This window comes from Nomascus leucogenys, chromosome 1a, assembly GCF_006542625.1.
Source record: "Nomascus leucogenys isolate Asia chromosome 1a, Asia_NLE_v1, whole genome shotgun sequence".
NCBI classification, from domain to species: domain Eukaryota; kingdom Metazoa; phylum Chordata; class Mammalia; order Primates; family Hylobatidae; genus Nomascus; species Nomascus leucogenys.
Window position 1 is genome coordinate 78,655,584 of NC_044381.1, and position 24,431 is coordinate 78,680,014.

The window sequence follows — 24,431 nt, forward strand, 5'->3', positions numbered from 1 at the left end:
CCCCTTTGATCAGCTTTTATGTTCAAATATTAATAATATTTGCCTCAACACCTCCAACTCATAAAATTGTTTGCCAACAATTTAAGCACTTATGAAAATTACATGGTACTGGTTATTTCTACATTTATCTTATTGCCACCACCTTAATGTATGTTGAGTCCCTAAATGTCATGTTAAATAATAACAACCATAATATCCCATTGAAAAGAGTATGTTGTTAGAAAAGAAACGTCATTTTTAAGTTTCTGAGCCTATTAAAATGCTCAAACACAAAATGTTAGTATTTTTAAAATATGAATGGGATGAGTGAAGCAGTTCTCAGCATTATAGTCACATAATGTTACAAAGGCTAGAGTTTCTCTGAAGATTTCTAATCTATTCCCATTAACAGATTAATAAATTTAGACCTCAAATGAATAAATTGCCCAAGTTTTAAAAGTAGTAGATGGCAGACCAAAAATGTAAGCTTAAGTTTCCTGACTCTAAAGTCAAACTTAGAACAAATTTGGTTTGTTTTTGTTTTAAGGATACTGCATTTGAAAACAAAGTAGCTTTATTCTTTTCCTCCTGTATTTTTCTTTTACAAAATAGTTGTATTTCTTTTATACTGATAATCTCATTTTTAAAAATCAGTGTAGAAAGATATTTTTTTAAAACCGAAAAATCACTATGAATCCCTGCACCTACAGGTACAGAAAATTATTTTTATGAACAAATTATGTAGGAAGTGCCAGAGCCTTAGGTCCTGTACTCTGAGGTATATATACTGAACAAAAGGAACTGAGCCACAGATCTCTTAGGTAACTGTTTTTTTTTTTTTTTTTTTTTTTTTTTTGAGATGGAGTCTCGCCCCCCGGGGTTCACACCATTCTCCTGCCTCAGCCTCCCGCGTAGCTGGGACTACAGGCGCCTGCCACCTCGCCCGGCTAATTTTTTGTATTTTTAGTAGAGACGGGGTTTCACCGTGTTAGCCAGGATGGTCTCGATCTCCTGACCTCGTGATCCGCCCGCCTCGGCCTCCCAAAGTGCTAGGATTACAGGCGTGAGCCACCGCGCCCGGCCTCTCTTAGGTAACTGTTTTTATCTTACAATGGAGGACAGTGATTACAATTGTATGAAAATTTTGGAACAAAAGTTAACAATACTAAGATTCAGTGCAAAATTTGGGGGGGGCACAGGTATACTTAAGCACAAACACTGTGACCCAAAGTGCTTCAACATTTAGTTACAGATAGTAGTATACTAGAAGTGGTATTTTAGAATAAAGTAGTTGCTTAGTATTCACAGGTCACAAATCAAAAAATTATGCTTATGTAGCAAATTAGCTTCAGTTGAAAACTATTTGTAAATGAGTAGATTATGTAATGACCAGGAGTTCAGGAAAATGACTTCTGAAAGCATTGAGAAGGGAAAGCCACGTTAAAGGACAGTACAGCTGGAAGGAAGCAAGTACCCACTGCTCAGTCACTGAGAAAACAAGCTATTTGGAGTGCTTTAAGCTACGGAATAGTAGAACTAGCCCTTCCCAATTTTATGCACCGTCACAAATTTCTTCATAATGGTTTAATCCAAGGCTTATAACCCAACCCTGGCAACTATAATTCTAGAATAGTTGTTCTCTCCTTAATATTCCTCTCCCCTCCTTATTTTATGAAACAGCTGTATTTCTTTTATACTCATAACCCAGAAAAATGTTCTGAGTATAAAAGAAATGTAGCTATTCCATAAAAATACAGGAGAAAAAGAATAAAGCTATTTTAATTTTTTTAATGCAGTATCATTAAAAACAAACCAAGTTCTAAGTTTGACTTTAGAGTCAGGAGACTTAAGCTTACATTTTTGGTCTGCCATCTATTACTTTTAGAGCTTGGGTAAATCTTCACTTGAGATCTAAATGCTATATATAGTTCATTCATAGCAGTACCAGATAAGGGAGGAGTATATCTATACAGTATATAGTCTTGAAGAAGTGATCTAAGGCTTAGAGCTTTTGAGGTGGCCATCAGTGACTCCAAAGCCCATAGAGCTAACCACCCTGCAGTGCTAGCCAATCCAGTTGATCATACCCTTTTCTCCATTGTTAACTGTTTGTTTAAATAGCAAACAGAAGGCGGCAATGGAGGTGTGGAAAACTGAGGGTCCGATGTCACTTGAAAGTAATGAGATCACATAACACATTGAGGGAATGTCCTAAGAGGAGTGGCAGGGCATAAATACAAATGAATAAAAGTGTTTTCAAGTGCTATTTAGTGGGTTCTGAATTTGAACTAGAGATTGAGATCTCCAGTTATGGAGACATTAACTCACATTAACGAGGTAGTGAATGGGAAAGCACAAACTATAAAAGACTGTATCAATGTATGGTATTTTTTCCCAGAGCTGTTTTGACTTAATGGCATAATAGATATGTTTAAGTTTTTATAACCTCACGATTATCATCCCAAATCTTACTTTCCTCCTAGAAACCTCTGTACAGAAAAGATGAACTTAAAATTACTCACTTTGTAGAAACTTAATCTAAAAGTTCAAAATTTTTAAGTAGCAATACCTAAAACAAGTTGCAGAGTAAAGAATCCTCTTTTTTCTTTTTTTCAACATTAAGATTTGGTTAAATAAAACCTTTGCAAACATGTTGCTAGCTGGAACCAACAAAAATGTAAAGAAAAAAAATTTTACTTTTTTTTTAAGTTTTCCACTAACCACTTTGCTCATATTTCGTTCCTTTAAATAGAGGTGAACCTGTCGTCCCAGATCATTTTACAGAGAAATAGTGGAATTCGATATAAAATAGTCTCCCTGTAGGATAAAAGTTATACTTTACCATAAATCTTCCTATGAACGCCTTCTGGAGCTTTGATATGTTCACACCTTTCAGAGGTTTGGACATAATTTTTATTCTTACCTGTAGTGGATAGTTTTTCCAAGACGCTGCCCAGACACCCGATCTCCGTGTACTATTGAATTTCCTTTATTCCCTTGTCTTGGCTCCATTCTGGGACGGAGAGGAAAGACAGGTGCCTGAGAGCAGGTGTCTTCCCCAGCGGTCAGAGCCCCGCGGGGAAAATACCAAGCATGCGGAAGGGACCCGGCACCCTTCTGTTCCTGGTGCGGCTGGCGCTACATGATGAGGATGCGAAACTCAAGCCAACCCAGAAACTTCCCGAGCCCCGCCCGGCGCGCGGCAGGCCACGCCTCAGTACGTGCTCGGGCGCAGCACCGCAGTCCCGGACCCCGCCCGCGGCCCCAGCCGTGGGTTACGGGGCTCCAGCCGCGCAAGGCGCGGTGGAGTGGCTGCTGCCTGCTCCGCGTACGTGTGGGGGCGCATGCGGGAGGCCCTGGCCGCTCCTGGCCTGCGAACGGGCGGCGCCAGGCGTGGGGGGTCAGCCTTGGGCTTTGTCTTCTGGGACTTGTCAAAGTCGGAAGCCTAGTGCTTCCCCAAACTTTGTTTGTTAGATGGGTGGGCGTGGGCGAATGGGACTTGATGTATTGCAGAAGAGCTGTCTCCCGAAATTCCCAAGCAAATGCTTTGGGGTATGAAGCTTTTTCTTTGTAGAATAGAAAAAGTTGAGTTCTAACAGATTGGATCGTGGTTAGCTATATAATACTTTTTTAAAAATATTAGACATCTAATAAAAAATAGAGGAGTTCTATGTTTATTTAAATATATTCCTCTTAAGGCACTCAAAGAGTTCGTTTATTTTAAATAAAGCACGTTGAGATATGCCTAGTTAAGGATCTCGAAACTTTAGCTATCCCACTTGGTGCCGTTTTTATTTTGGTGGTTTGGGGGGGGTGGTTTTTTGGCCTTTTTACTTTTTTGATTTTATTGTATGCCAACTATTCAGAATCCTTTGGGAGAAGATAATCTTGTTGGACAGAAGGGAGATGAGTGTATAGAATACGGAAAAAGCTTGGAGCCTTAATCTCTGTAATAATTGGTATGTTCAGATTGCACAGTGTATTGTAAAGTACAAAGCCAGGTATTGTTTAGAATAAATAACTTCGCCTCTGCATATCCACAGCTCACTACATTTTACATTTTATTTTCATTTGTTTCCTTCAGGAAAATTCATTGTGGTTTCCTCAAATAGAATTTCATAGAAAGCAAAGGTACTACTTTTCAAAAGTAGTTGAGGTGTTTTAGATACTTTTTTACTAATAAAAACTGATCTGTAGCCTCACTCATCATATGTGTGTGTATTTGTGTCTCTTTCTTCCCCCAGATCCCAGTAGAGGACGATGAGCATTTTGGTCACAACCATTTAACCAGTCTTTAAGAAATTCCAAACTTTCCCTCACCTGCCTGTCTTCTGAGCCCTTCAAACTCTTCCAGCCTCTGCCCATTACTCAGTTCTCTGAAAGGAAAATAAATCTCAAAACCACAAAATCACTAAACCAAGGGAAAAGTCAAGCTGAGAACAATGTCTTATTTAGGAATAAAACTTATATATGAAGTTGTCCTGCCTAATCGGACCAAATCAATGTATATCTTACACATTGATTGATGTCTCATGGCTCCCTAAAATGTACAAAAGCAACCGAATCACCTTGAGCACATGTCTTCAGGACCTCCTGAGGCTGTGTCACCAGTGTGTCCTTAACCTTGGGAAAATAAGCTTTCTAAATTGATTGAGATTTGTTCTAGATACCTTTTGGTTTAGAGTTTGAAAGCCACTTCCACATCTTTATAGCAATGCCTCAATCCTGGTACCAATTTTCTGTGTTAGTCCACTCATGTGTTGCTAAAAGAAGTACCTGAGGCTTGGTAATTTATAAAGAGGTTTAATTGGCTTATGGTTCTGCAGCCTGTATAGGAAGCATGGCACCAGCATCTGCTTGGCTTCTGATGAGGCCTCAGGAGCTTCCAATTACGGCAGAAGGTGAAGGGGGAGCCAGCACATCTCATGGTGAGAGAGGGAGCAAGAGAGAGAAAGAGGAGGTCCCAGACTCTTAAACAACCAGATCCTGTGTGAACTAACTGAACAAGAACTCACTTATCACCAAGGGGATGGTGCTAAACCATTCATGAGGGATCCACCTCCATGATCCAATCATCTCCCACCAGGCCCTACCGCCAACATTAGGAATCACATTTTATCATGAGATTTGGAGGGGACAAACATCCAAACCATGTCGTGTATCTCCCTGGAGGGACAAGCTGCCAGCATTTCTACCCGCTCTCATGTTCTGTTGCAAAGGCTAAATTCCAGATGAGTGTGGCCTGGAGAATGGAAAGACTGGGGACTCCTTTCCTCCTTTCAGACTGCATTCATAGAGCAGTGGCTCTATCCCAGGTGCAGCAGACCGAGAGTAGTGGAGCCCCAGTTGCCCTTACTGCAGCTCACATATAGGGTGCGAGTTCCATGCTAGGACAGGCAAGCTGAGAAGAATGAATGGAAGCTACTTCCCCCTTGCAGAGCCTTGCTCATAAAGCAGGAGAGTCGGCCGGGCGTGGTGGCTCATGCCTGTAATCTCAGCCCTTTGGGAGGCCAAGGCGGGCGGATCACTTGAAGTCAGGAGTTCAAGACCAGCCTTGCCAACATGGTGAAACCCCGTCTCTACTAAAAATACAAAAAGTTAGCCAGGCATGGTGGCAGGTGCCTGTAATCCCAGCTACTTGGGAGGCTGAGGCAGAACAATCACTTGAATCCGGGAGGCAGAGGTTGCAGTGAGCCAAGATCGCGCCACTGCACTCCACCCTGGGGAGCAAGAGCAAAACTCCGTCTCAAAAAAAAAAAAAAAAAATGCAGGAGAGTTACTCTGCGAGAAGAAGGTGATCGTCCCCATCCTCAGCTCTGGCTGGAGCAGTGGCTCAGAGATTTTGCTCAGGGGGAGAAACATCCATAAGAAAAGAAAATTCTGAAACTCTTCCCAGAAGAAATTAGTTTATTTGGAACGGAGTAGAGGAAAACTTGAACCTAAAGGTGCTCTTGAAAACAATGGATATTTTGGTTATAAGCAATTAAGAGGAGGCTAGTACCTTCTAAAAGCAACAAGCTAAACTGCAGACCACTAGTTTACCAGAGAAAGCTAGGGAAGAGATGGCTAAGAAGAGCCTTCCTGGGATCAGAGCAAACCTCAAGATTAAACTCAAAAACTACCTCTGCAAAGGAGCCTAAATTTAATCGGATTAGACAATGGAGTAATTTATTCCCCCAGGGCATTGTCAAAAACAACAGAGCACTCAGCTAGCAATTAGTGGACTCTTAACAGCTGGGTGCATACTAAAAGGCAGACAGTTTAACAGAGAGATGGGGAAAGACAAAGATTACTGGTAAAACCACTATCTGAGGGATCTAAGGAAGGTCAAGGCTGCAGTCTCTGAGGAGCAACATCAGAAGCTTCACACTGAGCTGGGGAACTGGACTTCACTAAAATACTCCAGTCAAGTAAGTAAACAAATAAGTAAGTAAACAAATAAATAAGTAAACAAAATCAGTAAGCTCCAGAAGGGGAAGCAATCAATACCCAGATTTATATAATAAATTGTCTAAAGTATCAAATCTTTAATAAAAAATGTATGCGATATGAAAAGAAACAGGAAAATTTGATCTATACACAGGAAAAAAGGATGCAAGAGAAATTACATAACAGAGAGCTCAATGGCTGACTTTTTAATAAAGACTTTAGTCATTAAAAGTATATTCAAAGAATCAAAGGAAACTCTGCTTAAAGATGTAGAGGAATGTATGGTGACAATAATTCATCAAATACAGAACACAAATAGCTAGAAATTATTTTTAAAAGAGCCAAATAGAAATTCTAGAGCTAAAAAGTAAACTAACTGAAATAAAAACATCACTAGATTCTTCATTGAGCACCTACTGTGTAGCAAGTACTTATAGGTGCTGATGGTACATTAGTGAACAGGCACACACCCATTCTCCCAGGTTTATCTTTAACAGTATGGGAAGTCTTAGCCTGGGAAATGAAGTAAGAGGGAAATAAATAAAAGCGATAAGGATTGGAAAGGAAAAAGCAAACTATCATTACTACTGTTATTCACAGCTGCAGATATCATCTATATAGAAAGCCTAAAAGAATCAACAGAAAAATTATTATAGGAGTTTAACAAGGGGACTGGATACTAGATAAATATATATATAATTCAATTGCATGTTTATGTATTGGAATCAAGCAGTTAGAAAATGTAAGGCAGTCAAAGATAGTAAATACAATAGCCACACAAAAACATAAGACATATAAGAAAAATCTAACAAAAGACAAGTAAAAAGTTAAGGGAGAAAAATTATGAAACTTCAGTAAAGATGCTACAGGTGACTTAAAGAAATGTTTGTGGATAGAAATAATACAATAAAGATATTATTTTGGCCAGGCGCAGTGGCTCATGCCTATAATCCCACCACTTTGGGAGGCAGAAGTGAGTGGATCATCTGAGGTCAGGAGTTTGAGACTAGCCTGACCAACATGGTAAAACCTCATCTCTACCAAAACTACAAAATTAGCTGGGTATGGTGGCACATGCCTGTGATCCCAGCTACTTGGGGAGGCTGAGGTAGGAGAATCACTTGAACCCTGGAGTTGGAGGTTGCAGTGAGCTGAGATCGCGCCATTGCACTCCAGCCTGGGCAACGAGAGCAAAACTCCATCTCAAAAAAAAAAAAAAGATGTTATTCCTTCCCAAATTGACTTACAGATTTAATGTAATTCAATTGAAATCCCAATGGCGCTATCAGAGAAATTTGACTAGTCAAATTTAAAATTTATATGAAAAAGTGAAAATTCAAGGACAGTCAAGATACTCTATAGTGATTAGAGTGTGGTGTTAGAGAAGTGAAATCTAAATGGAGCCTTGAAAGTAGATAACAACCCTAGGAGTAGACTGAAGCTGGAGCCGGCACTGAAGGTCTCTTCCTGTGCCAGGCTTAACCACTTCAGTTTTAGAGGCTGGGAGGTTGAGGGATTTGTGGCCTGGGGGGCCCAAGTGTTTGGGTTGCGAGTACTAAGGAGGCTTAGGGTGGTAACTGTTATACTAACAGTAATGGAAATACTGCACTATGGTTTGGTATTTTAATAACAGGTACAAAGCCATACAGTTGTGTACTGGTTGCAATTAGCCATGCAACTTGATATATAACAGAAGTGAATTTTGGGAAAGGATGGACTATTCAATAACAGATGCTGGAAAATTATACATATGGAAAATACATATACATACATATGGTTATACATATGGAAAAAAGTGAAATAGGATCCTTATACCATACATAGAAATAAATTTTTAGATGGATGACAGTAAATTAAAAGTGAAAGGTAATACTTTCAGAGTTTCTGGATAAAATTGCAGCAGACATGTTGGCAGTCTGTTTTGGTCTGAATGTCTCCCAAAATTAATGTGTTGAAACTTAATTGCCAATGTGATAGCATTAAGAGGTAGGGCCTTAGCGGGTAATTAAGTCATGAGGACTCATGAATGGGATTAGTGATTTTATAAAAGGGCTGGAGGGAACTAGCTAGGCCTCTTTTGTCCTTCCACTATTATGCCATTGAGGACACAGCAACAAGGTGCCATCTTGAAAGCAGAGAGCAGCCCTCACCAGGCACAGAATCTGCCAGCATGTTGATCTTAGACTTCCCAGCCTCCCAGAACTGTGAGAAATAAATTTCTGTTGTTTGTAAGTTACCTATTTTATGGTATTTTGTTATAGCAGCAGGAATGAGCTAATACATGGTCCAACAAAGATGTGTGCACCTTTTCCAGAGATTGGAACTATTGTTGGGGAGAGGTTGCCTAATTAGGGATGACATTTCTCAGCCACCTTTGCACCTGAATGGGTCCATGTGACTGAGTTCTGGCCAATGGAATGTGGACTGAAATGGTGTATAACAGTGTTTCACAAATTATCTGTTGTAATGAACCATTTGCCCCCAATCTATCATGGACCAATACTTTTGTAAACTTTAATAAAATTAAATTATTTTTAAAAATCGAAAAAGTCATATCAAATTACTCCATCAAATTGCTATATAAAGTTAATAAGCACTTGTATCAGTCTGTTTTCACACTGCTGTAAAGAAATACACCTGAGACTGGGTAATTTTTAAAGGGAAGAGGTTTAATCAACTCACAGTTCCGCATGGCTAGGGAGGCCTCAAGAAGCTTACAATCAGGGTGGAAGGTCCGTTCATCTTACATGGTGGCAGGGGAGAGAGAGAGTGTGTGTGTAGGAGGAACTGTTAAACACTAATAAAACCATCACATCTCCTGAGAACTCACTATCATGAGAACAGCATGGGGGAAATCTCCTCCATGGTTCCATCACCTCCCTCCCTCAACCTATGGGGATTACAGGTCTGTCCCTCCACAAGTGGGGATTACAATTCGAGATGAGATTTGGGTGTAGACACAGAGCCAAACCATCTCAGCACTTATTCTTAATTTCTGTACTATTGTGAGATGGAGAGGTAATAAACAGTTTGCAGACCAGTAGTAGTCAGTGAACCACCCTTTGAGTGCATACCATTTCCAGGCCTGGCCCATAAAAGTCTCTCATGCAATCTTCCACATTCTCGTTCTTCTCCAGTCTACAGGCTAGATGTCTTCACTAAAACAGTCCAGCCAAGTCACTCAAGGTGCTCAAGGTGACCTTGAAAGCCAATCACTGAAGATGGCAGAGTTTTTATCAGTCTTGGTCCCCAGGTGACTGCTTGAAGCAGAACCCTCCTCACCCCATCCTGTCATTAATTGAACTTAATGTGAAAGGAAAACAAGCTTAGTTTGTGTTAAGTCATTGAGCATTCAAGATTTATTAGTTATACTAATAATGAAATATAGGGAAAATATTTATGACTTTCAGATACAAGAGCCCTTATTAGAGAAGATTTTAAAATTTGACTATATTAAAAAAATTTCTATACATAAAAAATCACCATAAAGATAGTAAATAAAAACAAGCTAGTAAATAAACAACAACACATAGTACAAACACCAGTTCAGTATCCAGAATATATAAGGTGCTTCTACAAATCAATATAAAAAAGTTAAATGCCACAATTGAAAAATAGACAAAATATATAAACAAGCATTTCACAGTAGAGGAAATATGAATAGAAAATCAGAATTTGAAAAGATGCACAACCACATTAGTAATCAGAGAAATGTGTATTAAGACCGCAATTAGAAGCCAAATTTGTGAGATGATATGGCTCAAGTAGGAACTCTCATGCACTGCTAGTGAAGTGAAAATCAGTCCAGCTATTCTATTTTTTTTTTTTTTTAGACAGGGTCTCATTCTGTCACCCAGGCTGGAGTGCAGTGGTGGGATCTTGGCTCACTGCAACCTCTGCCTCCCGGGTTCAAGCGATTGTCATACCTCCGCCTCTCAAGTAGCTAGGACCACAGGCGCATGCCACCACGCCCGGCTAATTTTTGTATTTTTAGTAGAGACAGGGTTTTGTCCTGTTGGCCAGGCTGTTCTTGAACTCCTGACCTCAAGTGATCTGCGTGCCTTGGCCTCCCAAAGTGCTGGGATTACAGGCATGAGCCACCACGCCTGGCCAAGTCAAGCTATTCTAAAAAACAATTTAAAATTATAAAGCTGAACACTTGCACCTCTTATTATTTAACAGTGATGATAATGGTAGGTATATATTCTGATCCTAGGTGTATATAATCTAGATTCTTGCAGCATATAAGTAGAGTTGCCATATTTAGCAAACAAAAATATAATATGCCCAGTTAAATTATATTTTAGATAAACAATGAATAATTTTTTAGTTGATCTGAAAATCAAATTTAATTGGGCCTCTTGTATTTTATCTGACAACCCTACAAAGGTGACATATACAAGTGATCAAAGTAGTATTGTTTATGATAGAAAAATCTGGAATCTACTTAAATTTCCATTGAGGAAATAATGAATAAACAGTATATTTTTGTACACTAGAATATTAGATAGCAGTGAAAAGAAATGAACTAGTTATGAGTAATAATATGAGTTAATCTTGGAAACAAGTTTTAAAAGCAATTCAAATAATACATATTACAAATTGCAATACCATTTTCTTTTCTTTTCTTTTCTTTTTTTTTTTTTTTTTTTTTTTTTGAGACAGAGTCTCGCCCTGTCGCCCAGGCTGGAATGCAGTGGTGCGATCTGGGCTCACTGCAACCTCCACCTCCCGGGTTCAAGCGATTCTTCTGCCCCAGCCTCCCAAGTAGCTGGGATTACAGGCACGTGCCACTATGCCTAGCTAATTTTTGTATTTTTAGTAGAGACGGGGTTTCACTATGTTGGTCAGGCTGGTCTCAAACTCTTGACCTCGTGATCCACCCGCCTCGGCCTCCCAAAGTGCTGGGATTACAGGCATGAGCCACTGCGCCCAGCCAGTTGCAATACCATTTTCATAAAACTCAAAACCAACCACAACTAAAAAATATACCGTTTAAATATACATACATATGTGATAAAATATATACATGAGAAAGAGAAACAAAATTCGAGGTAGTTATTTATTTATTTTTTGAGATTCGCTCTCACTCCGTAGCCCAGGATGGAGTGCAGTGGCATGATCTCGGCTCACTGCAACCTCTGCCTCCTGTAATCACCACCTCCCAGGCTCAAGTGATCCTCCCAAACTCAGCCTCCTGAGTAGCTGGGACTACAGGTGTGTACCACCATGCCCGGCTAATTTTCACCATGTTTCCCAGGCTGGTCTCCAACTCTTGGGCTCAAGCGATCTTCTTGCCTTTGTCTCCCGAAGTGTTGGGATTTCAGGTGTGAGCCACCACGCCCAACCAGTAGTTGTGATTAAAGTAGGGTACAGTCAAAGGAATAGGTCAGAGGAGGAAATCGCAGAATTGATGTGAAAGTGTTGGTAATGTTCTGGTTCCTACACAGGTGAAAGGTGCACAGGTGTTTAACTGCTATGCTTTTTATCTCACACATCGCATAAATTTTTCTGTGACATAAAATATTACATAACATTTAAAAAACAGGTCAAGAGGGCAGGGTGCAATGGCTCACGCCTGTAATCCCAACACTTTGGGAGGCCGAAGGGAGTGGATCACCTGAGGTTAGCAGTTCGAGACCAGCCTGGCCACCATGGTGAAACCCCGTCTCTACTAAAATACAAAAAAAAAAAAAAAATCCGGTTGGAGTAGTGCATGCCTGTAATCCCAGCTACTCGGGAGGCTGAGGCAGGAGAATCACTCGAACCCGGGAGACGGAGGTTGCAGTGAGCCGAGACCCGCCACTGCACTCCAGCCTGGGCAACAAGAGCGAAACTCCGTCTCCAAACAAAAAAGAAACAAATCCAAAAAACAAACAAAAAAACAGGTCAAGGATCAGAAAAGTAAAGTGAGTTGATACTCCATTTACAGACAGAAAGCCCAGTGTTTTTCTAATATTATCAGGATACGTCTCCTAAAGAATGATAGCATACCTTTCAATCAGAGAAATGGTCTAAAGTTCAAAATGTTACTCCACAGCTAGCTCCTGGAGGAAGGAAGCTAGGTGGCAGCGTGTACACAAAAAGTCAATTCATCCAAATAATAATATAACAAGCAGGTATTTTCTGCTAAGTACTATGTAGCACTGGGGTGAATGCGTGGCAGGGCAGGAGGGGAGCTGTTTACAAGAGGGTATGAAATACAGCTTTTCTTTTCAAGAGTGGTTGCAGAATACCAGGACTACAAAGAGAGGGCCACGCATTAAGCATCGTATTATGTGGGTACAGAGTATTAGGGTTCTCGATGACCAGAAGGAGAATGAGTGCAGTTTGTTTCACTAGCAAGCCTTCTTTAGCTTCTCTTCCCACGTGGGGGTGGGGTTCGGGTTGGGACTGTTCTTTCCCAGCTCAAAAGTTCACTTATGTCACACTAGGGTCACTTTAAAGGAGAGTGCTAGTAAGGGTAAAGTCAAGTTACATAACCTAGCGGAAAATGAAGACCTAAAACCGCTCGTGAGCAAACACAACACTTTAGACGTAAACCTCTTCAATGAAACCTCTTCAGTAGAAGAGTGGATCTTAGCACTGTAGGTGAAAGCAATCTCAGCCAGTAAAACAGCAGAACGCTTTCACGCACGCGCAGTAAGCACACGACCGGTGGCAAGAGCCCGGATAAAGGCGGAGCTAAAGGTGCCGGATAATGCGTCACAGAGCGCGTGTGCGCACGCCGTAGGGGGCGGGCCGTTCGGGCTTCGTTTCCTGGGCGACCACCGCTGGCTGTTCAGTTAGAGGTGTGCGGGCTGCGGACGCGTGCGGGCTTCGGGTGCAATGGGGACTCCTCCCGGCCTGCAGACCGACTGCGAGGCGCTGCTCAGCCGCTTCCAGGAGATGGACAGTGTACGCTTCGAGGACTTCACGGAGCTCTGGAGAAACATGAAGTTCGGGACTATCTTCTGGTGGGTGTTTCTTGTCCACTACCCGCCTCTCCCTGCCCGCAGGTGGGGTAGAAATTTGCCCCCTTCCCGGCGATAATGCACTTGGGAAGGGCTGAGAAGAGCGGCAGTCACCGAAGGTTGCCTCCATCACTCCTGGACCTTCACCTGTGCGCAGGCAACGCGCTTTCCCTGCTCTGTTTCACTGTGCCCTGATGGTTGTTGCGGCCTCCTCCCAAATATGCGTCTCTGCCTGGCCTCCCTTCTAAACTCCTCTCTCCATCTCCACTGCCTCCACCCTGACCCAGGCCACTATCATTTGCCCTTCCCCAGTCTTGTTCTAGGACCTCATGTTTAAAAACACACAAGCAAAGACAAAACCCTTCAAGATTGAATTAATCTTTCCTACAACGACCAAAGTTGTCTTTTTTTTTTTTTTTGAGATGGAGTCTCCCTTTGTCGCCCAGTCTGGAGTGCAGTGGCGCGGTCTCGACTCAGTGCAACCCTCTGCCTCTCAGGTTCAAGTGATTCTCCTGCCTCAGCCTCCCGAGTAGCTGGGATTACAGGTGTCCGGCACCACGCCCGGCTAATTTTTTGTATTTTTAGTAGAGACGGGGTTTTACTATGTTGGCCAGGCCGGTCTCGAACTCCTGACCTCGTGATCCGCCCGCCTCGGCCTCCCAAAGCGCTAGGATTACAGAAGCGAGCCTCCGCGCCCGGCCCAAAGTTGTTTTTCAGAAGTGCAAATTTGATCATGTCACTCCCCGGCTTATTACTCTGTAGTGGTGCCCATTGCCTTTGGGATAACGCTTGAATTCTCTGACTTGCCAAGACCATTCCTCACTGGCTTTTGCGTATCTCTCCAGCTTCACCTGTCAGTCCCCTCCATGCACTCACTTTCTTGCTCCAGCAGCTGCTTTTTTTTTTTTTTTTTTTTTGGCCCTCCACAGGCTTTTCCTAATCCTGGAGTTTCCGCCGCAACTCTCTTGTTTTGTCCACCTTATTATTCACTCAGGGTTAAGCTCAAATGACTTCCTAGGGGGAAGTCTTTTTTCTCTTCTAGACTGAGTACGCTGTTCATGTTTTTTCCCCCCATAGCACCCTGTTTTTATTTTATCTCACCGCTTTCCACATTTTGTTGTAATGGTATAGTTGAAAAGGCAGTGTGGGATTGTTAAGGGCATAGGTTATGGAACCCAACTGGCTGCATTTGATTGCAGGGTCCACTATGACTTGGGGCAAGTTACTTGAGTTGCCATATCTGTAAAATGGAGGCAATGATAAACCTCATAGTAGTTGTGAAGATTAAATGAGCTGATATATCAGAAATGCATTCTAAGTGCTCAATAAATGTTCATTATTATTTTTTTTTTCTTGAGACATAGTCTCGCTCTGTCACCCAGGCTGGAGTGTAATGGTGCGATCTCGTATCACTGCAACCTCCACTTCCCGGGTTCAAGAGATTCTCCTGCCTCAGCTTCCCGAGTAGCTGGGACTACGGCTCGTGTCACCAAGCCTGGCTAATTTTTGTACTTTTAGTAGAGACGGTATTTCACCATGTTGGCCAGGCTGGTCAAATGTTCATTATTACTACCGTTTTAAAATTTTCCTTTGACTAGACTGACCTCTGTGAGGACAGTGACTGGATGAATCTATTTTTATTCGCATAGTACATATAATATTGAAAAGGCTAAATAACTGATTTTCTGAATGAGTTAAACCTTACGATTAAAACTGTTTTTCTGAACAAAATGTAAAAACTCATTTTCTCTTTGTCAGTGTAAGCAAATTGCCTTTGTAGTTTTTAAATTGCAAGGAATGGAGGATGAAGAGCTCTTTGTTGTACAGTTAATAAAAGAGAGACTAATTTTTTTTTAAGTGGCTACTAAATGCAATGTATTTATAGCTTTATTTATTGCATAAGACAGTTATAAAAAGCAGGCATAATTATCCTTGTCTTAAAGAGGTTAAGTAATTTCTCCACCATTACAAAGACAGTGGATTGTAGAGCAGATGCTGGAAACTATGTATCTGCCTGCTTCTAAAATCCATAGTATTCCACTGTACCACTTCTTGGGGGGAAAAATGCATTTAAGGAAAACTTAGCTAAAAATGTAACATTTACATTTTCTAGTAGGGAGAACCTAAAATGAAAAAAGAAACAGGAATCACTAGAGGAGTGGTGGATTTTCTTGAGAAATTACTTTGGTTACCATAACTAGAGTAGGTATTTTGTATTCTTTTCGTGTATTTCTTATTTGAAGAGCCAAAACGTCCTTCTACTACCCACTTCCCTTCCACCCCTGCGTTGTAATCAGATATAATAGAGCCCCTGTTTATGGCTGCAGGGCGAATGTCTTTATTGTTTGTTGCTGTTTTTAAAGTAAAAGTTGTACATATTTATATTTGTATAGTGTATTAGTCACTTGCATCAACACTTTGAGACGTTTATTTTAGCAAATGTCTTATTTAAAATCTGACATTTTTTATCTACTAATTTCAGGTCTTACATAGAAACCTATAATATGCACAAATGTGTTTTATCCAAAGTGGTAAGAAGACTGTTACATTGACATTTTTAAGGCCTTGTTTTTTAAAAATTTTTGTTAACTTAGCACAGCAGAACAGTTTCAGATAGTTTATTCATTATGCTGTTTATGTCCACAAAAAATATACGTGAACCTCGAAAATTTGAGACAGGTCTCAGTTAGTTTAGAAAGATTATTTTGCCAAGGTTGAGGATGCGCCCGTGACACAGCCTCAGAAGTCGTGATGACATGCGCCCAAGGTGGTCAGGGCACAGCTTGGTTTTTTTTGTGCATTTAGGGAGTCATGAGACATCAATCAATATATGTAAGAAGTACATTGGTTCGGTCTGGAAAGGCGGGACAACTTGAAGCAAAGGCAGGAAGACTGGAAGTGGGGAGGGAGCTTAATCGGTGATACACAAATGCTTGGTGATACACAAATGCTTCCGTTCTTTTGAGTTTCTGATTAGCTTTTCCAAAGGAGGAAAATCAGATAGGCATCTATCTCAGTGAGCAGAGAAGTCACTTTGAATAGAATGGGAGGCAGGTTTGCCCTAAGCAGTTTCCAGCTTGAGTTTTCCTTAGTGATCTTGGGTGCCCAAGATATTTTCCTTTCACGTACATTTCCTATGTTATTTCATTGATTGATTGCCAAGGAAGCCTTGTTGCTCTCTTGGATGTTTGGACAAAGCTTTTGGTTGTATGCTGGAGTGTGCTCTTCTCCCTTGCTCCTCCTTTCTTCTGATGAGCTTGCCGTGCTCTGGACAATTAGGAGTGTGGGTTACTTTGTGCTGTTTCTCTAACTTTTTCACCTAGGCTTCCCAAGGACAGAGGAGATTTAGTGCAAATCCCTGAGAGTATTGGAGAAAATGTTCATTAGGTAAAAAGTAAAGTAGAGGTTCCTCTTCAAAGAGTTTCCTCCACATCTAATTAAGACTAAATAGTAACTTATCTTAGAAGCAAAATTTATTCAAAGACCTGTGCTAACATTCTTAAGTATCTGCTAGTCGTAATAAAGAAATCAGTGTACTTTATGCTCTTAGCTGCCACAATTTAGCCTAAATATTTGCCCTGGTGTGCTTATACTGGTCCAAGCAAGCATTAAGTCATAGCCTGTTCCTCTTCCTTATTTAAAAGTGTTTTTACCCTTCTCAGTATTCCACAAGTTACTTCAAGTTCTAAGTTGCTAGTCAATCAAGACAGATACAGAGTGTGAAGTCCCGTTCCAGCCTATAGAAACTGGGCACAGCAGTAAAGTAGACACGTCAAGTTATAAATGACCCTGTCTCCTTTGTTCAGTGTAGCAAAACTGCTGGCGACTGTATCCTTTTGTGCAGAAAGTAAAAAAATGGCCTTGCTGAAGAAATAAAATTTATGTTCAAGTGATACTTCTCTACAGCACCAAAGAACAAGCATTTTTGACAATTATATATTAAAATGCACATAGTTCTGTAACATAACTATGATTATTTTAACATTATGGTTTCAAATATTTAACCAATAATAATTTGAAACCCCTTCCTTCTTGCTCTTCAATTTGGTAAGTAAAGTTGATGCTTTTGGAAGCTGCATCATGTTTACCTAGTAGTTGCCTTTGCCTTGGTGTAAAATTATCTCTTTGTGCTTGAATCATGAAAAAATTGGGTATGGAATCGTCATCAAATTATTATAACTACCATTTAAACAAGTATATACTTCTGGCTTTTGTTCATTACTTATTCACTTAATGAGTCGTAATATATTTTCTCTCTGTTTATTAGTGGCAGAATGAGAAATTTAGAAAAGAACATGTTTACAAAAGAAGCTTTAGCTTTGGCTTGGCGATATTTTTTACCTCCATACACCTTCCAGATCAGAGTTGGTGCTTTGTATCTGCTATATGGATTATATAATACCCAACTGTGTCAACCAAAACAAAAGGTAATACTTAGTGAGTTATTTTTCCTTAGCAGAAATGTAAAACAAGTACCATATTTTAAATAATAAATATTATATAAATATGATTTAAATAAAATGCCAGTATTTTAAAATTATAATGTGTTTGTAAAAAAATATTTACATTTAGTACAACTTTTTTTTCTTCCTGATTGCAGATCAGAGTTGCCCTGAAGGATTGGGATGAAGTTTTAAAATTTCAGCAAGATTTAGTAAATGCACAGCATTTTGATGCAGCTTATATTTTTAGGAAGCTACGACTAGACAGAGCATTTCACTTTACAGCAATGCCCAAATTGGTATGTTGCCTAAAATAATTTAGTTTTTTCAAAATGAGCAATTATACTTTATGGTCCATAAAACCTCTCAATCTCCAGAAAATGGAATGAGTATTGATAGTGTTCAAGACTTTTCGCTTTTTTTTTTTTTTTGAGACAAAGTCTCACTCTGTCGCCCAGGCTGGAGTGCAGTGGCACCATCTCGGCTCACTGCAGTCTCCGCCTCCCGGGTTCAAGCGATTCTCCTGCCTCAGCCTCCCGAGTAGCTGGGACTACAGGCACATGCCACCACGCCCAGCTAATTTTTCTATTTTTAGTAGGGACAGGGTTTCACCATGTTGTCCAGGATGGTCTCGATCTCTTGACCTTGTGATCCACTCACCTTGGCCTCCCAAAGTGTTGGGATTACAGGCGTGAGCCACTGCACCTGGCCTGGCTTGTAACTTTTTTTGTGTGTGTGCCTTTTTGATATGGAGTCTTGCCCTGTTGCCCAGGCTGGAGTACAGTGGTGCAATCTCAGCTCACTGCAACCTCTGCCTCCAGGGTTCATGCAATTCTCCTGTCTCAGCCTCCCGAGTAGCTGGGACTACAGGCGCCCGCCACCACGCCTGGCTAATTTTTGTATTTTTAGTAGAGGTGAGGTTTCACCATGTTGGTCAGGCTGGTCTTGAACTCTTGACCTCAGGTGATCCACCCGTCTCAGCCTCCCAAAGTGCTGCTCACCTCAGGTGAGCCACGATGCCCGGCCTTGTAGCTTTTTTAAAATAGGAGAAGGTATTTTCTAATTACTGCTTTTTTTCCGCAAACAAAAATTTAGCCTTTGCTTTTAAATGCAGTGTATCTGGATGCCACATATTAAGCGAATTGTTTTGAGAACAAATTAGATTTGGCATCTGCATTTGCTCTTGTCTCGAACATCACAGGTTACTGAAAGACATACAAAATTGTTAAAAATTCTTTGGTGAAAAGTTGAAACTTCTAATAACATTTGTTTTTTTTTTAATCTTGTGGTAATTGAGATACTAGGTTGAAGACCACTAGTTCTGGTTCTGCCATTAGCTGGCAAATTATGTAATTTCTGTCTTATCTGAATTTGTAGGCATGTGGCATGGCATGTGAAAGGATACTTCACAAGTCTAACAGTCTTTGGAACTTGGATGTTTAACAGATGTACCCTTACAGCTGCTTTTGTTTTATCTGTGTTTACTTATAGACAATTTTTAGTGCTGGCTTATATTTCAATACTTTTAAAAATACTGTTTAAAAGATACTCATTTAAAAAGACATGTATTATCACATAGCTGTCGTATAGGATGAAGAAAAAAATTCACCGAGCTGAAGTTACAGAAGAATTTAAGGACCCAAGTGATCGTGTGATGAAACTTATCACTTCTGATGTATTAGAGGTAAATATTCTTTTATGCTCTTGAAAATTTTTAAAAATTGTTTTATTGCCAACTACATATTGAGGTTATACCTTCATCTACTGGATACTGATTTTTCTGATGATTTTGACCACTCTAGGATGCTATATTTCTAGAGTATCAGACATAAAATAGCCTAAATATATCAAGGCTTACAAATCTTGAAATAGCGTGAGAAAAAAAGATGTAAAAGACTGGACCTAGACTGAAGATATGTGGATTCCGTTACTAAAACTACCGTTTGTATTTGACTTTAGTTAGGTCATAAAACAAGAGTTTAAAGTGACTTTACCTAATTTTTAAAAAAACAATATGCATGACCAGGCATGGTGGCTCATACCTGTAATCTCAGCACTTGGGAGGCCAAGGTGGGTGGATCACGAGGTCAGGAGTTTGAGTCTAGCCTGGCCAACATGGTGAAATCTCGTCTCTACTAAAAATCCAAAAATTAGCTGGGCGTGGTGGCGCATGCCTGTAGTCCCAGCTACTGGGGAGGCTGAGGCTGGAGAATCACAAACCTGGGAGGTGGAGGTTGCAGTGAGCTGAGATCGTACTGCTGCACTCTAGCCTGGGCAACAGAGCAAGACTCCGTTTTAAAAAACAAAAAAACCAATATGCATTTATTTCCTGAGTGTTTTTTTTTTTTTTTTTTTTTTTTTTTTACACGGAGTCTCGCTCTGTTACCCAGGCTGGAGTGCAGTGGCACGATCTCAGCTCACTGTAACCTCCGCCTCCCAGGTTCAAGCAATTCTCCTGCCTCAGCCTCCTGAGTAGCTGGGGCTACAGGTGTGTGCCACCACGCCCGGCTGATTTTTTGTATTTTTGGTAGAAACAGGGCTTTACTGTGTTAGCCAGGATGGTCTTGATCTCCTGACCTAGTGATCTGCACACCTTGGTCTCCCAAAGTGCTGGGATTACAGGCGTGAGCCACTGCACCCAACCTACTTCTTGAGTTTTAATATTTATTTTAAAACCCACCATTGAAAGCAGTCTATTTTGATAATATATTTTGGTTATTTTGTTTGAGTGTACAGTATTGAGAAAAATCTTATGCATGGATAAGTAGTGTTACAAATCTTTTTAAGCATGAGTAGAAAAGCATTGCTTTGAGGTTAAAACAAAATCTCAGTACAGGGTTTCAGGCTTCTAAATCAATGATATTTCAAAAGAACATACAGAGAGGAGACGAGGGGGTAAGGGGACACCTTGGTCATGCTTTTAAATTTTCTTTAAGCCCAAGTGTCTCCCTCATTAATATTAGGATTATAATATTTTATTTCATTGGTTGTTGTGAGAATTGAAATGAGATGATTCCTAAATAGTGCTGAGTGTGGTATATTACACACAGTATACACTTAAAAAATGTTAATTCCCTTTTTCCCCAGCCCTGCTCAGTCTTCTTGTATTACACTTTAAAGAGAGGGATCAGATCTTAGATTTACTGAAATGTTTGTTTAGATGCCCCCGTGTTCTTTTTTTTTTTTTTTTTTCTTTTCCCTGACACAGGATCTTCCTCTGTCACCCAGGCTGGAATGTAGTGGCATGATCTTGGCTCACAGCAACCTCTGCCTCCCAGTTTCAAGTGATTCTCGTGTCTCAGCCCCCCGAGTAGCTGGGATTACAGGCATGCACCACCATACCCAACTAATTTTTTCTGTTTTTAGTAGAGGTGAGGTTTCACTATGTTGACCAGGTTAGTCTTGAACTCCTATCCTCAAGCAATCTGCACACATTGACCTCCTAAAGTGCTGGGTTTACAGGTGTGAGCCACTGTGCCCGGTCGCCCCCATGTTGTAATAGCATCAACCTGTCAGGTTGTTTGTAATTCAGGTAGCAAATTGATTTTTGAGAGCACTCTGGGTCTGTTCTGTAAAGTAACTTTATTTTTGAGCAAGGATTCTTAATCTCTGGCTGGGGATTGTCCATGTGCCCTCTCCCACACCACATTGTATGAAAAATTGATGTCACACATATGGATCCTTTTTTTTTTGAGATAGAGTCTCAGTCTGTAGCCCAAGTTGGAGTGCAGTGGCACAGTTTTGGCTCACTGCAACCTGCAACCTCTGCCTCCAGGGCTCAAGCGATTCTCATGCCTCAGCCTCTCGAGTGGCTGGGACTACAGGTACATGCCACCCCACTCGGCTAATTTTTTGTATTTTAGTAGAGATAGGGTTTCACCATATTGCCCAGGGTGGTCTCAAACTCCTGAGCTCAGGCAATCCGCCCACCTCGGCCTCCCAAAGTACTGCGATTACAGACATGAGCCACCCTGCCCGGCCCATATGGATACCTTTTTAGGGTGAGGTACTGTAACTATCCTCATTCTCAGAGGTGTTCATGTCCCCCAAAAAGGTTAAGAATTACTTTTTACAAGGAACTGAATATTCCTCAATATCTGAAGACATAGTATAATGCAGGAACTCTGGGAAGATATTTTGTGTAGGTTGTTTTACTTCTACAACATTTCTGCAAAATAAGTGTTTTTAAAAATTTTTAATTATTATTTTTAAAAGTAGGGGTTTTTATCCGTGATTTAAAGTTGAGGAAACTGAGTTACAGAGACTAGGTTAGGAAGTAATGGAGCTAAGCTTCATAGTCAGTTCGGTATGTCTGTGGTGCCTGTTTGTTGGACAGCAAAGGACTGGTCTGAGGTGGGACCGGGGTTAGAAAATTGTCATTCAACAAACAAATGAGTGAAGTGTAACAAGAACTAGGATTTTTTTTCCCTCTAGCCCCGTAGCAAGAAAGAGGTAGGAGAGAGTTTATGTACAAAACTAAATAAGATAAAAGTACTTTGTATAATAGAAGGAATTTGTATTTTGTCTTTTTGGCAGAGGGAAGTCGTAAAGTTTTAGAGATTGGAGAGACATAATGTTTATGTTTAGAGGTGAGGTAAGGAGCCAGTTAGAGGGAATGGTTGTATATAGGAGAGGTAGCGAGCAAGGTTCCTGCTATGGAGGAGGTGGGTGTGTCTGTGATTGAGAGTACAGTGGAGGGAGTAACCTTGAGCAGAAGGCATACTTCTTCCTTTGAAACTTGAGGAAAGAAGGTGAGAATGGATTTTTATAAATCTTTGTGTAGAGGAGAAATAGAAGGCAAACAGACCTGACTGCCTGAACTTTAAGAGAGCATCATGGGGGTCAGGGAACTGAGAGTTGAAAATGTTTGAAATAGCAATTGTGGAGAATGGAAAAAAGATTTCGGGATACCAGAAAGCTGAGAAATGCTGATGTGAATCATGAAGAGAGAGGCACAGGACATTTTCAAACAGCAAGACATTAATCTTATCAATATTCTAATGAAAAAAGATGATTTGAACCCAGTTGGTTATAATTTCTTTTTTTTAATTTTTGAGACAGGATCTTGCTTCATCACCCCGGCTCGAATGCAGTGGTGTGATCATAGCTCACTGCACCCTCAGTCTCCTGGGCTTAAGTGATCCTCCCACCTCAGTCTCCTGAGTAGCTAGGCCCTCACCACCATGCTGGCTAATTTTTTTTTTTTTTTTTTTTTTTTTGAGATGGAGTCTTGCTCTGTGTCCCAGGCTGGAGTGCAGTTTTATGATCTTGGCTCACTGCAACTGCCACCCGGGTTCAAGCGATTCTTCTGTCTCAGCCTCCTGAATACCTGGGATTACAAGCGCGTGCCACCACGCTGGGCTAATCTTTGTATTTTCAGTAGAGGCAGGGTTTCAGCATCTTGGCCAGGCTGGTCTTGAACTTCTGACCTCGTGATCCACCCACCTTGGCCTCCCAAAATGCTGGGATTATAGGTGTGAATCACTACGCCTGGCCCATGCTGGCTAATTTTAAAAAATTTATTGTAGAGACAAGGTCTTGCTATGTTGCCCAGGCTGGTCTTGAACTCCTGAGCTTGGGTGATCTTCCTACCTTGGCCTTCCACTGTGCTGGGATTATAGGCATGAGCCACCATGCTTGGCTGGTTATAATTTTTCTGACTGTTGACCAATTTGGTGGTAGAATGTAAATATTTTTTCAATGTATCTTTTTCAACATGCTTTTTCATTCTAAGCTCTTTTAAGTTGGGGGTGATGAACAGAGGTCTACTCTTTTGGAGTGAATAGAGAAGAGTATCAGAAGGGTCAGGCTATGAAATGCCTATACCTGGAAGCTTTTAGGAATGGAATAGTCTGTGAAGTTATCCTGGCTCTGTCAGATCTCTGGCTTGTGACATAATTGCTTTGAGAGCCTTGTCCCTTGATACTTCTGCTGGCTCTGTATCTTTTGTCCTAGCATAGCCTGTGATCCATTCTCACTGATAATTCTTAAATTTAATACTTTCAAATTTTCCTTCTACTGCCTGCAACTGCTATTAAGTCTTCATTTCAGAAGGTCTGAATTCTGGTCATGATTTTGCCACTTGTTCTAGTTTTGTGGTTAAGGAGGCGTAATAAAATGAAAAGAGAACAGGATACTGAATCAAAACATTTGACTTCTAATTCTAGCTTGCTGCTATGTAAGTAGGACCAGGAGCAAATTATTTCATTTCTATTTCTTCATTTATACAGTTGTAATAATGGACATGTGTGCTGAGTACTCACCATGTGCCTGGAACTATGCTAGATTTTTTATGTATGTTATCTCACTAATTGTCATAGTAACCCTGCAGAGGAGGTGGTATTTCCCTAGGTTGTTTTTTTTTTTTTTTTGAGATGGAGTCTCACTCTGTTGCCCAGGCTGGAGTGAGATCTCGGCTCACTGCAAGCTCCGCCTCCTGGGTTCACGCCATTCTCCTGCCTTAGCCTCCCGAGTATAGTATCTGGGACTACAGGCGCCCACCACCATGCCCAGCTAACTTTTTGTATTTTTTTTAGTAGAGACTTTTTTGGCTCACCGTGTTAGCCAGGATGGTCTTGATGTCCTGACCTCGTGATCCACCCTCCTCGGCCTCCCAAAGTGCTGGGAT

The 24,431-nt window shown here is 40.8% G+C and overlaps 1 protein-coding gene across 1 annotated transcript in view; it reads left to right on the forward strand.

Annotated features, from left to right (window-relative positions):
- Positions 1–13,132: 13,132 nt before the first annotated feature.
- Positions 13,133–24,431, forward strand: part of SNAPC1 (small nuclear RNA activating complex polypeptide 1) — a 34,001-nt gene continuing 22,702 nt past the window's right edge. Inside the window, exons 1-4 of the mRNA XM_003267785.1 lie at positions 13,133–13,364; positions 17,629–17,788; positions 17,962–18,102; positions 19,383–19,487. Coding sequence (XP_003267833.1) covers positions 13,237–13,364; positions 17,629–17,788; positions 17,962–18,102; positions 19,383–19,487 — 534 coding nt within the window. The 5' untranslated portion in view covers positions 13,133–13,236. The remainder of the gene's footprint in view (positions 13,365–17,628; positions 17,789–17,961; positions 18,103–19,382; positions 19,488–24,431) is intronic.